General features: G+C 43.3%; 1 protein-coding gene across 23 annotated transcripts in view; it reads right to left on the reverse strand.

Moving 5' to 3' along the window:
• Nucleotides 1–16,499, reverse strand: part of LOC309857380 (conserved oligomeric Golgi complex subunit 2-like) — a gene marked incomplete at its 5' end in the record, with an annotated part of 224,882 nt that overhangs the window by 21,267 nt on the left and 187,116 nt on the right. For 5 of the 23 annotated variants that reach the window (XM_082750102.1, XM_082750098.1, XM_082750101.1 and 2 more), the window contains 3 exons: nucleotides 2,363–2,490; nucleotides 11,509–11,571; nucleotides 12,726–12,886. In XM_082750102.1, coding sequence (XP_082606228.1) covers nucleotides 2,363–2,490; nucleotides 11,509–11,571; nucleotides 12,726–12,782 — 248 coding nt within the window. Of the gene's footprint in view, nucleotides 1–1,346; nucleotides 1,808–1,974; nucleotides 2,491–4,139; nucleotides 4,320–5,134; nucleotides 5,244–7,505; nucleotides 7,610–9,221; nucleotides 9,303–10,748; nucleotides 10,768–11,508; nucleotides 11,572–12,725; nucleotides 12,887–14,163; nucleotides 14,301–16,499 lie in introns of those variants that run through there. The other 18 variants (XR_014307661.1, XR_014307663.1, XM_082750097.1 and 15 more) reach the window with 16 other exon arrangements.

Consider the following 16,499-nt stretch of genomic DNA (forward strand, 5'->3'; position numbering starts at 1 on the left):
CAGTCGTTCTCCAAGTATTTTCAGGAATAAACTTCAGGTGTTGCCCTTACTCTAATTTTTCTTTCTGAGACTTCAGACTGCAATCCCTACTTCCTGCAGTCACTCGAGGAGAAACGAGGCATGTGGCAACGCAACAGTGTGTTTTTCTTTCAAGATGACAGAATCACTCTTGATTTCTGTACACATCTCGGATTTTCATATACGAACATGGATTTTGGTGTCTACCCTGAGAAGGTGATACGTACGGTGTGAGGCACACTTGTATTCTCATGACACGTCACCTGGGTTACACAAAACTTTCTGGGCCCGGCAGAAAGGCAGAAACCTGGGTGAATTCCTCATTGTTCCAGCAGGCTGTCAGCCCTCAAAGGCCTTCTGGATGTGTTTGTGCATCGCAGTGTTTGCTGTGTAAGATACAGAAAGAGCACAGTAGTTCAAGGGGAAAATATTTAGGAACACATTTTCCAGGAGGAACCAGGATTCAGTTTGGGTGACTCTTGACCATTTTTCATCTTCTGATGACTGAAAGTGGTAGTTAGTCTACAGTCATGGTTTTAACATGCATTTCGAATGTAATGTTACTTTCCATCAACATAAAACTATAAGAACTGTCTTCCTTAAGGGCATTCGTGTAAGGCCGGTTATTTTCCAGCTTGATTAATGGAAACAAAATTTTTCTGTAATGCTTTCTTCCTACTCTGTATTAGTTTTCAGGACTGGATTGAAAGTGATTTATTGTGGATAGGGTTATACCTGGTCGTGGAATTTTTTTTTGTTCCTGGGTTTTTAAAGGTGGCAGAGTTGACTTTCTGATTTTAATTCATCTTCACTAGATGAAGAATTTACAAATAGGACTTTTTCTTGAAATAACCATAGCCTGGGGGCGCTTGGGTGGCTCAGTTCATGATCTCAGGGTCCTGGGATCGAGTCCCACATTGGGCTCCCTGCTCAGTGGGGAGCCTGCTTCACTCTTTGCCTCCCCCTCTGCTTATGCTTTCTCTAATAAGTAAATAAATAAATAACCTAAAAAAAAAAGAAGTTGTATTTGACTGGAGCTTCATGTGGAGTGACAGATCAACAGAAAGCAATGAAGGAAAACACAGAGGTGCACAGTATAGACAGATGTTCCTCAGCTTATGACGGCCTCGTCTTCTAATAAACCCATTGTTCAGCTGGAAATCTCTTTAGTTGAAAATGCATGGAAAACACCTAAGCGACTGAACATCAGAGCTTAGCCCTGCCTAACTTAAATGTGTTGAGAAACTTACAGTATTGCACAATTGGGCAAAATCCTCTAACACAAAGCCTATTTCACAATAAAATGTCTGGTATGTCTTGTAACTTACTGAACAGTGCACTGAAAGCCAGAACAGGACGGTTCAAGTGTGTTGGTTGCTGACCCTCGTGATCACGTGGTTTGCCTGGGGGCTGTGCTCGCTGCCCCTGCCAAGCATTAAAAAAGAGGACCCTACTGTAGATCGCCAGCCTGGGAAAAGATCCAAACTAAATGCATATCACTTCTGCACTATTATAAAAAGTCAAAAAACCATAAACTGAACCAAGGTGAAGTCAGGGATCTTCTGTACCAGGTGTGTTAGGTAAGGTCAAGCGCTCCTGTCTGGCCAGGAACCATAGTGGTATGGGGTAAAGTTCCACAGTAAAAAGTTCTACAGCGGAGAACCAGTAGGACTCAAGCACCAAGGGTCACAGGTTGCGCAGGAAGACTGGATGCTCCTCTGTGGGCGATGAGAAGCCACGAGTGACTCAGGAAGGCTGCAGAGCTCTGGGCAGGTGGGACAGCTGAGGGCTGCAATGAAGAGGGACAGGTGGAGCTGGGAGACCAGGTGGGGAGAGCCCGCTACCCTCGAACAAAAGGCGACAAAGGTCTGGACTGGGATGACGGAGATGGTGGAAGGTAATGGGATATTCATGAAGCAGAACTGGAAATCCATGGAAATGAAATAATAGAGGGAGGGAAAACCGAACATGACTTTAATTGCCATCAGTATAAAACGTGTTGAATTAAAATGAATTGGTATTTCTAGACCAATGATGACATCACAATAATGGAAGGAAACCAATTCTGATTTTGAACCTGGTTAAGGAGAAAGTATAGACAAGAGAAAAGCAGAGGCTCTGGAGTCACACAAATGTCACAGTTGAGATTCGTCCCCACTCTTCATTCCCTTCCCTGTAAACCCAGGCAAGCGACACCTGCCTCACAGCACTGGTAACAAATAGGGAAGAGCACACATTCCCACGTTCCCGGGTCCAACAGGACAGCCAGGGATCAGCGGCACATGAGGAGGTGACAGGTGGTCACTAAACTGAGCTCAGGTGCATACACAGCAGTTTACGTCACCTTGAGATGGCTCCTCCTGTGACCTCTCGAAGAAGGCGGCAGTGGTGAGGAACGAACTCCAGGAGCTTATTAGCATACATGATCTTCAGGCCGTCCGGATGAGACTCAACGATCTGCTCTACAATCACCTAGCAGAAGGAAGAGCGTTTTATTTTTATTTATTTGTTTGTTTCTTTGTGTTTTTGTTTGTTTTTAAAGCACCTAAAAGAGAAGTATGAACTATACACTACAGAGAAAAGAATCGAGTAAACCTTACAAATGCACTTCGTCCTTCCTCCTCCCCACTCAGTATGCTTTCTAAACAGGAGGTAAGTAACAACGGCATGAAAATCTAGGTCCGGGATTTGGGAATACTGCTCCAACCCTGGGGGACACAGAGGCTGAGGGACAGAGACTGGCCTGAAGGTAAAACATCACACACACTCATCTGCTTCCCTTCTGAGCTTAAAAGCGAAATACTGTATCTGCAGACAACAGCTCTGTACCATCTTCACCCTGGCCTTATCCTCTACCGTCTCCAGAACAGGGAAAGGGCTGAGATGGAAAGTGATGGAAGAAAACACATCTTATTTTGCTTTAGTATTTTATTTTTTTTTTGGTGAGGCTGAGTTGCAGGAGGTGAATGACAATCATACAAACTTAAAATACAAACCTGGCCACAGTTCACTTAACGACACGGAAACGTAAAGTACTTCCCTAATTTAGCATATTAGATTCAGTTCAATGAAAAGGGCATAAATTAAACAACTAAAATATTTTCATTTAGTGACAAAGAATAATGTGATCTTTTTCACCCCCACAGAGAGAGCTATGAACTATAATAGGATACATACAAAGAACTGACAGATCATTTACTTTTAGTAGTCTTAATGAAGCTGAGACGATTACTGAAAATAATCCTTCAATTTCACTTCTATCACTGGGATACTGTCTCGTTTTAAAACTCGAAGCCTTTCATCCTGAAGTCATGGTGGGTAGCTTTATACTTACTGGACAGAAAGAGCACTCGCACTGGCAGGTGACTGGAAGAAAGCCCTCAAACGCTGAGACTGGCTTCATGACTTCTGTCAGCCTGAACTAGATGAAACCAACGCTCTCTAAGTTGGAAGCTGCTGATTGCTGGCGGTCTCACATGGTGCAGCCCATACTCCGGCCGCTCAGAGGCAGGATAAACTGACTCCCTGTATTTAACTGTATCCTTATAGGTCAAGAACACTGGGTAACCAAGTTCCGGACTTAAGGTACTACCCTGTTAACTCGCCCTTCAAAGCCCTTTATCTTTGAATATTCCCTCCCTCCCACCTTCCTAGCCTGGCAAAGTCCCCCATGGTCTTCAAGACTTAAGCCACATCAATTCTGCGAAGACGCCTCCCCTCACAGACTTTCCCTGTGCACAGAGCAGTCTTCCAGCTCCTCCAGTGGGCACGGGCGCCTTGGTGGGGTCAAGCTTTTCGGCAACTTCATTAATGTATAACTTATGGAAATGGAAATTGACCTGAAAATGTTCTGATCCGTACCTTCTTCCTAGGCAAGTCCCTCACCCCTACTAAATTAAGATGATCCCTGAGTTATGGCATCACTGGAAGAGAAAAGAGCGCATGCCTGATTCCTGCCATGCTGATGGGCTCCAAGCGGGACCAACCTTTTCTTACATCCAGAAGAGCAGGAACTAAGAGCATCTTCAAGGAAGAGCCCTGAGCTCTCTCGCACCCAGTCAAGAAATGAAGCCAGATTAGATGCTCTGTGTTTGTGGAATGAGGTGCATGGGGGCACAAACCTCATCCATGTACGGTTTCACCAGTACTTGACCAACTAACGCCTCTGCATCCCGTGTCTTGTCAAATGTAGCTTAAGTCCGGAGGCAGTGCCGTATGATGTCCACATTGGAAGTCTGAAGCCCTTCTAGCAACAGGCCTCCCAGGGACTGCTGCAGCATGGCCGTAATGTGGGCTATACGCTGCAAGAACAGAGAGACCAGAAAGGAAGGTCCAGGCACAACAGTTTTTAAAAGCTCAAATATGTGTATAATTTATATACATATGTGTTATATATATAAATCGAGCCTCTAATTCTACCAGAATATATGTAAGATTAAAATCCCAACATTTCCTAGAGAATAACAATGAATCTCTTCTCCCCATGATTGCTTGCTTTCTTTCTTTCTTTTTTAAAGGTTTTTATTTATTTATTTGTCGAGAGAGAGCACATGCACATAAGGAGGCATAGGCAGAAAGAGAAGCAGGCTTCCTGCCAAGCAAGGAGCCCAAGGTGGGACTCGATCCCAGGACCCTGGGATCATGACCTAAGCCAGAGGCAGTGGCTTAACTGACCGAGCCACTGAGGCGTCCCCTCCGTATGATTTCTTTGAAAGTAAGTCGGCTTCATCAAAGTGAAGTTTAGACAATTACGGAACGACAAAACGTTATTTCCCTCTTAAGCTATGGAGTAAATCTGACAAACGTGCATTTAAACCCAGTCAAGGGCTTTGGATAAATGAACTCTGACTACATCATATGATGTGTCAAGTTACATGAAATTCAGAATTAATTTTACTTGCATAGTTTGGAGACTACGCTTGTGTCTTTACACAAAATCTATCTAGTGTGACATAATGGAAGAAGGGTCCCAAGCAGGAGATACTGAAAAAAAAAAAAATTCAAAGCTAGCTTCAAAATTCTGTAAAGTAGCAATTATCAGGGGCAATGCTAGGTCAAAGCAAAATCATCCAGGAAATTCGCAAACAGCAAATTGAAAATCGAAACCAACACTTACTGGTCTTACTTTGTCCAGAAGAGGCATGCCTTTGTTCTGAACAGCATGAAACTGTAACTGGTTAAATTCTGTGGCAATTCTCTCCAAAATCTCTCTAGTCCAGAGAGGGCTAGTAGAGACAATTAGAGAAGTGTAATTCCCAAAGTTAAAACCTGCCACCCCCACCGCCCCCCATGCCTTACAGTGCTCAGGCACCTGCACCTGCACGCCATCAATTTTCAGGACAAACTGTCTGTGCATCAGGACCCAGGTGCGAGGGGTGAGGAGCGGGGAGGTCATAGAAGCCACTGACACAGCCTGGCTGGGGCCACAGGGACCAGGCAAGGGGATGGAGCTATTTTAGGTCAGTGTGGGTACAACTGCATGTTTCCACCACGTTCCTCGGGCTCTCCCATTCGTGCCCTTCTTCTCCCATTCTCGAACCCCCTCCTCTCTCTTCCCTGTCCTACCGTTCATACACGAATCCCCCTCTTCTCTGCCTGCCTCATTCTCCCTCCCAAGTACCTCCCCAGTACCAACTACTGCTGTCTCCTCAATCAGCTAAAACTGACCGCCTAGCAGCAACCTGGGAAATCGCTCAGAGCAGCGGACTCCAAGTTTACATTTACCCAATGGCAGAAAGAGCAAGCTCGGTGCTCTGGGAGCTGGTGAGAAATCACTCACAGTGCATCTGCCATCAAGTGGACTGGATACACTTCCCTCTTGCCCCCCACATTAGAAAGCGTCCACCCCATTCAAAAGGAAGCCGAACAGTGAAATAAAAAAAAATAAAAAAACACAACAAAGGCCCCAAAGCCCCTGCTAGGCTCTATGAGGCATCCCACATCTGAGGATGGGCAGTCAGGTAGTGAGGAAACACACTGTAAGGAAACCCAAAAATGTCTGGAGACCTGCCACGGTGTGCCCCGTCCCAGAGCATCAGAACTGGTGTGGAGGGAAGGCAGGCGCTGGGCACGACCAATGCAGAAGCCTAATCCCAACCTCTAGTGACTGATCCCATGCGCATTTCCTATTTATCCTTATCTAGGCATTTCTGGGCCTAGCAGAGCATGAAGGATTTACCGTGCGCTGACGCTGCTCTGGCTTTCCTGACTCCAGAGCTCAGAGCTGCTCTTCTGGAGAAAAAAGTCCTCCAAGGTAATTCTGAGCAAGAAAGCACACAATGTCTGTTTATCAAGGACAGTGCTGCAAAGGGACAGGATTGTAGACACAGAGCTCACTGAGGTGTTTTTATCCGAGGAGCATAGCAGCAACAGCAAAGACGGGAAGAACACTGGAGGGCCAGCTCCCCAGGGGCCGAACGTGGACATGGCTGGAGGGGCTGCAGGTGCTGCCAAGGGCCGCAGCAAAGCAGAGCCGCTGGAGACACACGGGCTGCAGAAGGGCCGCGTACAGACTGTCTGCTAAGTGTGGACGAACCGGGGCAGAAGCACGAGTGCAACGGGCTAGAGACACAAGCACAGTGGAGGCTGACCACTTAGTTGAATGCCTTGATGTGAAGGTCCTAGAGATCTAGAGACCTAGGACCAGAGAATCGCTTCCTTTGGGATGTGTCCGTTCTTAATCTCCATCATGAGACATGTGGAGCATATGGTCTCTCAAGTTCCTTCCAAATCTAAAACCTTAATTCCTAAAATTTAGAAACCTAACTCCCCCTGCAGGGGGAGGGACTGTTAGTCTCACACAACAGAGCACACAGGGCACGCAGGGCACCAGGCGACCTTGACGCAGGCAGCCCAGCTGGTATGTGCAGAACCAGCCCGGGCTACTCCCACTGCACCACTGTGTGTCTCACGGTGCTGACAGGACCTAACTACTCATTTTCTGAGTCACTCATCTACCCTGGCTGATTGAAAATTCACACCAGGAAGGGAACAAGACAATCAGTATAACAAAGAGAGCCATCATCTTTTTCCTATTTCATAAGCTTTTTCTTTCCTGTTTGTAAATTTCAACTGGATGTGCCCTATACTGTTTCATAATAATATAATGCTGGTGCAAAATACATCAATGGTAATACTCTGGGCATGTCTAGGAAAAAAAATGAGATGGAGAAAAACCAAGATGAATGGTAGGTATGCCTTAAAGATCAACAGGACTTTGCTAGTCCTCAGGGAAGGTGGTTCCAAATATACTTTTACACTGCAAGCATAATGACGTGTTGGAACTGTGGTCTATAACCAAAGGGTTTATAGGAACGGGTTATAGATTTCACCATTTCATGCTCTCCACTCTCCTGGAGCTACATTCTAGCCACAAACCTGGATTTTCTACTTGTTTAGAAATGAATTCTAACTAAGCCGTCCCCACCTAATTAGACTGGATGTGAAGTATTAATTCATGTGCTATTTAGTTAAAAAAAAATGCTTACCTGCTTGCTTCTAGTGCAGAGTTTTCTTTAGAACTTTGTGAATTTAAGATTTTTTCAATCTTTTCAACTGATCAAATAACTTGTATAAGCCTCAACACACACATCTATAAAAACAAAAATTAAGCAAACAAAAAACGTCACCATCTTTACTCTTAATCATCTTTATTTCCCATGCTAAATGCAGGAAAATATAAGACCAAAAGTTAACTTCAAATATATAGGGCATCCTATATTTTGAATATTTCTATGAAACACAGAATTCTCAAGAATGCAAATCTTAGTTCTAGAATAAGCATACTTCCATATTCTATTGCAAGTTTATAGAGAAAAAAAAAAACCCTAGACTTTGCTTTCTCATATTCTATACTCTTATTTCTTCTTTTCCCCATCCTGAATCTTTCTATGGGCATTTCATTCCTATTTCTTTAAAAAGAATTGTTTATTTGAGAGAGAGAGAGACTGCATGTGCACGTGCAGGGGAGGGGCAGAGGGAGAGAGAGAATCTCGAGTAGACATCCTGCTGAGATTAGAGCTCAATGTGGGGCTCAATCTCATGACCCTGAGATCATGACCTGAGCCAAAATCAAGATTTGGACGTTTAACCAACTGAGCCACCCGGCGCCCCTCCATTTGTTTTCTTATGGCCCTTTATTCATGTTTTAACTTTGGCTTCCGATCGTACTGACCCTCTCAGTTTACATGTGCATATACCTATATGGCCAAGCACCAAATCATTAAAGACCTTTTACACTACAAATATTATCAAAGAGGTTGAGGGACATTATGAAAACTCTCATCCTTAAAGAACAAAAAAATACAAAGTCATCCATTCAATAAATAGTTACTGAACACCCCTGGGAGCTAGACATTCATTCCGACGGGGGGGTGGGGGAGGAGGGGGACACGAGAAAATAAAGCAAGAAATACACCCTGCTCTCATAAAGCTTACTGTTTTGTCTGGAAGCGCATGACAAGCATTCTTTGGACAAAAGCTGTGAGGAGATCCAGAGGCGAATTAAACAGAAGGTCCCTCAAACAGGCTTTCTCCCCACTGAGATTTTAACAAATATCCTAATAATACACATAGAAAACATAGTACAGAGCAGCAGGCGAGAGTCAGAAGCCCAGACTCCCAATGCCCGCTGTGCCCCTACATCGTTATGATCATGAATGACATCGGGGACACTTGAAACTGGAGATAGCACTAAGGGGCACACTCCTGGGGTGAGCCCTCAGATGTACAGAGCCGTTGCCTGTCTCACACACCTGAAACTAAGCCAACACCGCATGCTAACTACTGGGAATCGAAAAAATTAAAGTGAACACCAGAACATAAAGAACACAGGATCAGAAAATAACAACAAACCTACGGCAGAATCCTGAGTTTGCTTTGGAAAGCCCACTTCTCCCCTAGTCTCTAATATAGGCCTATTTTTTTTACAGGGCCGCTGACAATTTATACAGTCGTTAACTGTCAAGCGCTGTACCGACAACAGTTATCACGGTTTCCTGTTTTGGAAAAAGTGGGTGATCTTGAGATTGTGTGGATACCTCTGAAATTCTGTCTTCCTATTTCAGGTAGATAACGTGACGTAATGCATAAAATGCACATGCGTGAGAGCTTTGAAAAAAAGCTGAATAGTGCTGACAATTTCGTGGAGAAAAGAGGAGAGGGCTTCAACTGGCATGCAGCATAAGAAATCTACTGGAGGGTACCTTTTTCTTCCTTATGTCCTGTTGTTTTCACATTAGTTCATCTACTGCCCGAATTCCTTCACTGATTGATGACCTGAGACTCTTTAAAAGAATAAAAAATAAAACGTATTACAGACATTGTTTTGTCACATTATCAAGTTCCTACATCTTATTCAATTCCACAGAACTTAATACCTGTGCACCAGTACTATGCAGATATTGACAAAAAAAATGATATACCAGACATAGTTACTGTTGAGGGGACTCATGATCTGGGGGCATAATGACACGAAGGCAGGGTCGCATGGCCAGAAGAAGAATGACACATATACAGTGAAAGTTATGGGGATGAGGGGGCTTAGAATGGAGAACAGATAATATGAAGCAAAGTACAGGAGATTCTGGAAATGCGACGGGGCTCGAATCAGACTCTAAAAGCCATGTGTACACAGCTGCCGAGGTGGGGAGGGGATGGGGAGGAGATGTAAGTGCAGACATACTCAGGGGCAGGGTCAGACAGGCACACAGCCATGTGCACTGCAGGCTTCCTTCTGGAGAGAAGCAAAAATAGGAATGGAGGGCCAACTTCACTGAGATGAGGTCTTTAGATTCTGCATATTTTGGAGAACGAGAGAGTGTCAAAGCACTGATGCATGATGATGAAATGTGGGTATGGAAATACCAGGAATCAAGAATGAAGAACAGAAGACCAGAAAAAGGCAGAGCACAGAGGTAGAGAAACATGTCCAGAAGCTAATGAATAAAGAGATAATTAGGAATTAGGGCCAAAACAAAGGTTAACAGAAACAACTAGAATGAAGTAGGCATAACACAAAAATCCCACAGGAAGGTGAATTAATTCACTCCATCAACATTATGAAACACCTCCTGGACGTCAGTATTGTGGCAGCCCACAGGGATTCAATGAAGACAGATATAGTCGTATCCATCAGAGGTCTGAGAATCTCACAGAACAGCTTCAGAGTTGGGACCAGAAAGGCAGTTCAGGCCTGTGGCTGAGCAGGACCAAAGTGGCCATAAAAACAGGCCCATGGAAAAGGGAGGGGATACGGTGATGGCAGGGGGTGAGGTGGGACGGGAGCCTGTGTGAGTAGAGCAAATCTGCCTCCAGGGAGAGAATAGTGGGAGGCCAAAGGAAGCCTAGGCTTGGGAAACAACACCACTATGAGGCCCCGGGAGGAAGAGGCACACCAAGGAGGCAGTGGGAGAGAGCCCCACAGTGGCTGGTGTGGAATCCAGCAGCGGACCACAAAAATCCCTTCCATTCCAAGGAAATGTATTTTTAACAAGATTTTGTAAAATTCAAATGAGACATAAACCATGGAAAGTATTGGCTACCTCAAGGCACAACTCAAGATTTTTACCTGTTTCACGAACTCTTTCCTACTTGCCCCTCCCCTAGGCTTCTCAGCACTGATATTTCCATTACTCCACATTTTTCTTTGTTCTAACCATGTACTGTGTCTTCCCTTAAATTATGTTCTCCTTATATTCTCTCTAGGATGCAGGCACTGTCTTAGGGGAGGGATGCACGAGGCCACTCAAGCTAGAGGAGACTGACAAGGAAGGATGGTGTCGTTTATGACAAGTTTATGACAGGGCATCAGAACGGACAGAGGCCATAAGTCAGGGCACCAGACACAGGCGGGGGGGGGGCTGGGGGGGAGACAGTGCAGCACAGTTTCTGTTAGAAGTGATGCCACAACTGCCCCTCCACTGTTCACCCAGGTGGAGTTCCTATTCCCAATGGCTTAGAGGTGGGGAGTCCCATTCCCACAACAGAGAGTTTTCTGAGAGAACATGCAAATGTAACATTTATTAAGTATTACATTTTATTTATATTATCCTTCAGTTCCATTAGGGATTACACAGTTTTTGTAGATCAGCCCAGGAACTTAACCACATGTAGATTACGTGGGGTGGGGGGGGATATTTACAAGATTACAAACTGTTAAAATACAAGTCATTCGTAAGTTAGAAACCACTTACATATGACCAAAGTGGCATTAATAAGTTGAATTTGGAAATATGCTTGCTCTCCCCTGACATTTTAAGGTTGTCTACTCTGAGAATATGTCTTCTTCAAATCGAACATGTTTTTTTAGGTTTTTAGCATATGCAAAAACAAAATCACTTACAACTCTTCTGAAGGTGAATATTATAATCATGAACCGTTAAAATACAACCACCAGTACCACCAAACTAACAGATGAAAAGGATTCTTAGAAAAAAGCCGACGAGGACAACAGGTGTCAGAGCAGACTGTTTTCATTAATTGGGGACTTACCAGAACTTCTCGTAACTGTCCCAAAGGCACAGAAAGTTCATTGAGGGCTTTGTCCATGCCAACCTAAAGGCAAAACCAGGTTGGCACAAACACATCACGATAAGGAGTAATAGTGACGTATCTATTTAACGATCAAAGCAGTACCAGATTTAAGTTATTTTTTTTGGCACAACCGTATTTTGCTACATAACTAGCTAAACAACAGAAGTGTTATTTGGCCATTAATGTTGTTCATAGAATATGAAAAAAATCTGTTGAAATACATGGAACTATAAAAATAAGGGACGTCATGAGAAACGAAAGTTTCCTTAAGAACAATTTGCCTTTAGATGACATTTTAAATGAACGTGAAAAATTTTCACAGAAGGTGAACAGTTCTCTGTCTGTAATTGACGATACTCAGCCAGGTGATGTGAAAGTCTGACGGGCTACGTCTCTCTTAAACATTATTATAAGCCTTGATAAAAATAGAAATTAAACAGAAGTAAAATTTTCTAGGTTTTTAATCCTATTGGGATATTTATCTTAGTGGTATATTTCCAAAAGCAAATGTGCATCATTAAATTTAATGCTTCTTGAAATTCCCACGGAGCTGCAACTTTCTGTGCTTCTCTGGACAAACAGATTTAAAACAAAATGAAGCATCAACAAGGAGACTTTTCTGCCAAGTAACAAAATTCAACATTTCTAAACAGCTTTTACAAACAATTGATAAGCTCACTGCAAATCATTCTTATATTTTTATAAAACCAAACTTTTTAAATATCAATATTGGCCAATGTTCCCTCAACCGAGCTCTGGCTAACAGATATACCTGGGAGTAAATTAAACATTGTAAGAGTGGTGGACATTTACTCCTACAAATTAGTCTAAATCAAGGAAGACTTCAGGGTAATCACTTAGCAACTAATAAAACAACCCCTTGGGTATTATTATCCTTTACTTTTCACTGTTGACTAATGAATTTGAAACATAATCAAAGTAGAGCAACCTTAAATGAATAAAAACTAAAACAAACAAAAAAATGTATTCCAAAAAGTTTAGTTCTTTTATTAATAAAATTGGTAATTTCTTCAAGTTTCTGGTGGGGTTGGTGGGGTAATCAACTGAAAGGTTTCTAAAAACTCTGCCCTTTTAATAAATATGAAGGAGAGAGAAAATGTGTGTGTGTGTGTGTGTGTGTGTGTGTGTGTAGGACTTGTGAATTTCAGGTTTACCAAGTTTGTGGAAAGGTTGACAAAATCTGCATAATCCTTGTTGATGAGCTCGACCATGGCTGTTTTAAAAGTTTATAGTAGAGTTCCAGATCTCCTCTTAGTTCCTCCAGCTGGACACGCTTCCTACAGTCAGACACAAAGTGATCGACGTCGAAATCTTCCTGAAAATCAAACCAGAAAGAAAAAATGATTGCACTGATACCACATTTTACATAGAAAAATAATATCAGAGAAAGAATAAGAGGCCGTATTACTGCAGGGGAACACACACAGGGACATCACGGGGTCTGCTCACTTCCTAAGATTATGGGAAAGGGGGCCCCCTCACCAAGACCATTCTCTCCAGTTGCCTAACGCTACAGGCATTTTATTTCTTTTAATTATACATTTCAAAGAGGCTCTTCTCAAAATAGAAACAGCTTTTTCTTCTTAATTTTAAAAGTAACAAATGTTCACTGTCAAACTTTCAACCAACCAAGAAATACTTATGTAAGAGAAAGAAAAAAACATCACCCACTCTCTAATGCTCTGCAGTTAAGCGCTGTTAACATTTATTTTTCTTCACTATTTAACACAGCGATTCACATCCTTCCAGACTTTGTTTTGGTCTTTCTCTTTACTTTTTTTTTTTTAAGATTTTATTTATTTGAGAGAGAGAGATGGAGAGAACAAGTGGGAGGAGGGGCAGAGGGAGAAGCCAGCTCTCTGCTGAGCTGGGAGCCTGATGTCAGGGTTCATTCCAAGATCCTGAAATCAAGATCTCAAACGAAGGCAGATGCTTAACTGACTGAGACACCCAGGTGCCCTAGTCTTTCTCTTTAAAATATAAATTACTTTTGGGGTACCTGGCTGGTTCAGTGGGTTAAGGCCTCTGTCGTTAGCTCAGGTCATGATCCCAGGGTTATGGGTTCAAGCCCCGCATTGGGCTTTCTGCTCAGCAGGGAGCCTGCTTCTCTGTCTCTCTCTCTGCCTGCCTCTCTGCCTACTTGTGATCTCTGTCTAATAAATAAATAATTTTTTTAAAGATTTTATTTATTTATTTGACAGAGAGAGATCACAAGCAGGCAGAGAGGCAGGCAGAGAGAGAGGAAGGGAATCAGGCCCCCTGCTGAACAGAGAGCCCAATGTGGGACTTGATCCCAGGACTCCGAGATCATGACCTGAGCCGAAGGCAGTGGCTTAACCCCTTGAGCCACCCAGGCGCCACTAAATACATAATTTTTTTAAAAAATAAAATATCAATTACTTTTTAAAGAAACTGACATATAATGGACACATGTTAGTTTCAGGCGTACAACATAAAAATTCCATATTTTTATCTGTTGTGAAATGATCACCCTAAGACTAGTTAACATCCATCACCAAACATACACATTTTTTTCTTGTGCTAAGAACTCTTAAGCTTTAGCAACTTTAAATATATAATAATATACGGCACCTGGGTAGCTCAGTGACTTAAGGCCTCTGCCTTCGGCTCAGGTCATGATTCCAGGGTCCTGGGATCGAGCCCCACATCAGGCTCTCTCCTCAGCAGGGAGCCTGTTTCCTCCTCTCTCTCTGCCTGCCTCTCTTCCTACTTGTATCTCTGTCAAATAAATAAATAAAATCTTAAAAAAAATATATATATATATATAATATACTATGCAGCCATCAAAAGAGATGAAATCTTGCCATGTGCAATGACGTGGATGGAACTAGAGGGTATGCTGAGTGAAATAATCAGAGAAAGACAATTATCATACAATCTCCCTTATATGAGGAATTTGAGAGGCAAAGTGGGGGGTGTGGGGGTAGGGAAGGAAAAATGAAACAAGATTGGATTTGGAGGGGGGCACCTGGGTGGCTCAGTGGGTTAAAGCCTCTGCCTTCGGCTCAGGCCATGATCACAGGGTCCTGGAATTGAGCCCCACATCGGGCTCTCTGCTCAACAGGGATCCTGCTTAACCCTCTCTCTCTCTGCCTGCCTCTCTGCCTACTTGTGATTTCTGTCTGTCCAATAAATAAATAAAACCTTTAAAAAAAAGATTGGATTGGGAGGGAGAAAAACAATAAGAGACTCTTAATCTCACAAAACAAACTGAGGGTTGCTGGGGGGAGGGGTGTAGGGAGAGGGTGGTGGGGTTGTGGACATTGGGGAAGGTATGTACCACGGTGAATGCTGGGAAGTGTATAAGCCTGACAATTCACAGACCTGTAACCCTGGGGCTAATAATACATATTTCTAATAAAAAATAATAAAATTAATATACAATAATACACAGTATTATTTACTACAGTCACTATGATGTACATTACATCCCCAAGGCTTATCTTATTAACTGGAAGTTGATACCACTGGACCCCTTCATCTATTTCCTCCACAACCTCACCTCTGGCAACCACCCATCTGTTCTCTATGACTTCATTTTGTTTTGTTTTTTAGATTCCACATGTGAGGGAGATCATACAGTATTTCTCTTTCTCTGTCTGACTTATTTCACTCAGCACAATATCCTCAAGGTCCATCCATGTTGTTGCAAATGGCAAGACTTCCTTCTTTTTATGGCTGAGTAATATTCCATCGTATACACACACATTTTCTTTATCCATTCACCCCGTTGGTGGACACTTTAGTTATTTCCAAGTCTTGGCTGTTGTAAATACTGTGATACTCACTACAGTGAGTGTGAGTCTTGCTGGCCACTAGAGCCAAGTGATCTAGAGGTATACCCTGGGTAGCAACTGCAAACCTCGGGGCATCATACGAGCATTCAAGCTCCTTTCCAGGAGATACCAGAAAGCAGAAGTGAGGTAGAGGGACAGCGCAAAGATGGTACCCATCAGCTCCATCTTTGGAGAATACCTTACTAGGCTCCCAGATCCATGTTAAATTAGATGCCTGCCCCTCAGGGCTTTAAGATAAGCAAATGAGCCTCTTTCACAGGAATCTGAACCCATTTCAGTCTGCTGCTTCTGTGCTGAGTTCCAGGGTGGGTCAGTCTACTCGCGGGACTGCTTTAGGAACTGTTTCTCAGTTTGCTATAGCCTTGTGGGTCTCATGGGTGCAAGCTCTGATGGCTTTCAAAGCTGGATGTTTTGGGGTCTTGTCTCTTAGATGTACGTCTTGGAAGTTGGGGTGCCAGAAGTGGGGCTCAAACCCTTTGCTCCTCAGGGAGAAGCCTGGGGTTTTGAGTACCCTCCCAATCCCAGGTCGCTGTACCAGGGGTGGGGTTTATGGCAAGACTGATTCTTACTTCAACATAGGTTTTTTTCCTTACTCACCTAATGTGTAGGAGTCACTCAGCTAGTTGTAGGGTTTTTTCCACAGGAAATTTTTCCATATGGAGCTATAGATTCAGTGTGTATTTCATAGAAGAGATGAGTTCAAGATCCTCCTATGCCACCATCGTGAATGGAAACCCCAGACCTTCTCTATGTATGTGTGTACACACACATATGTGTACACGCACACACACACACACACACACACACACAAATATTCATGCTCTTCTAAACTATTTCCCAGCTAGGGGCACCTGGGTGGCTCAGTGGGTTAAGCCTCTGCCTTTGGCTCAGGTCATATCTCAGGGTCCTGAGATCAAGCCTCACATCAGGCTCTCTGCTCAGCTGGGAGCCTACTTTCCCCCCTCTCTCTGCCTGTCTCTATGCCTCCTTGTGACCTCTCTGTCTGTCAAATAAATAAAATCTTAAAAAAGAATAAAAAAATAAAAACCCATTCTATTAAAAAAAATTTTCCCATCTAAAAATATAACTTGAATGTCTTTACGTAAGGCA

This window comes from Mustela nivalis, assembly GCF_964662115.1.
Source record: "Mustela nivalis genome assembly, contig: HAP1_SCAFFOLD_681, whole genome shotgun sequence".
Classification (NCBI taxonomy): Eukaryota; Metazoa; Chordata; class Mammalia; order Carnivora; family Mustelidae; genus Mustela; species Mustela nivalis.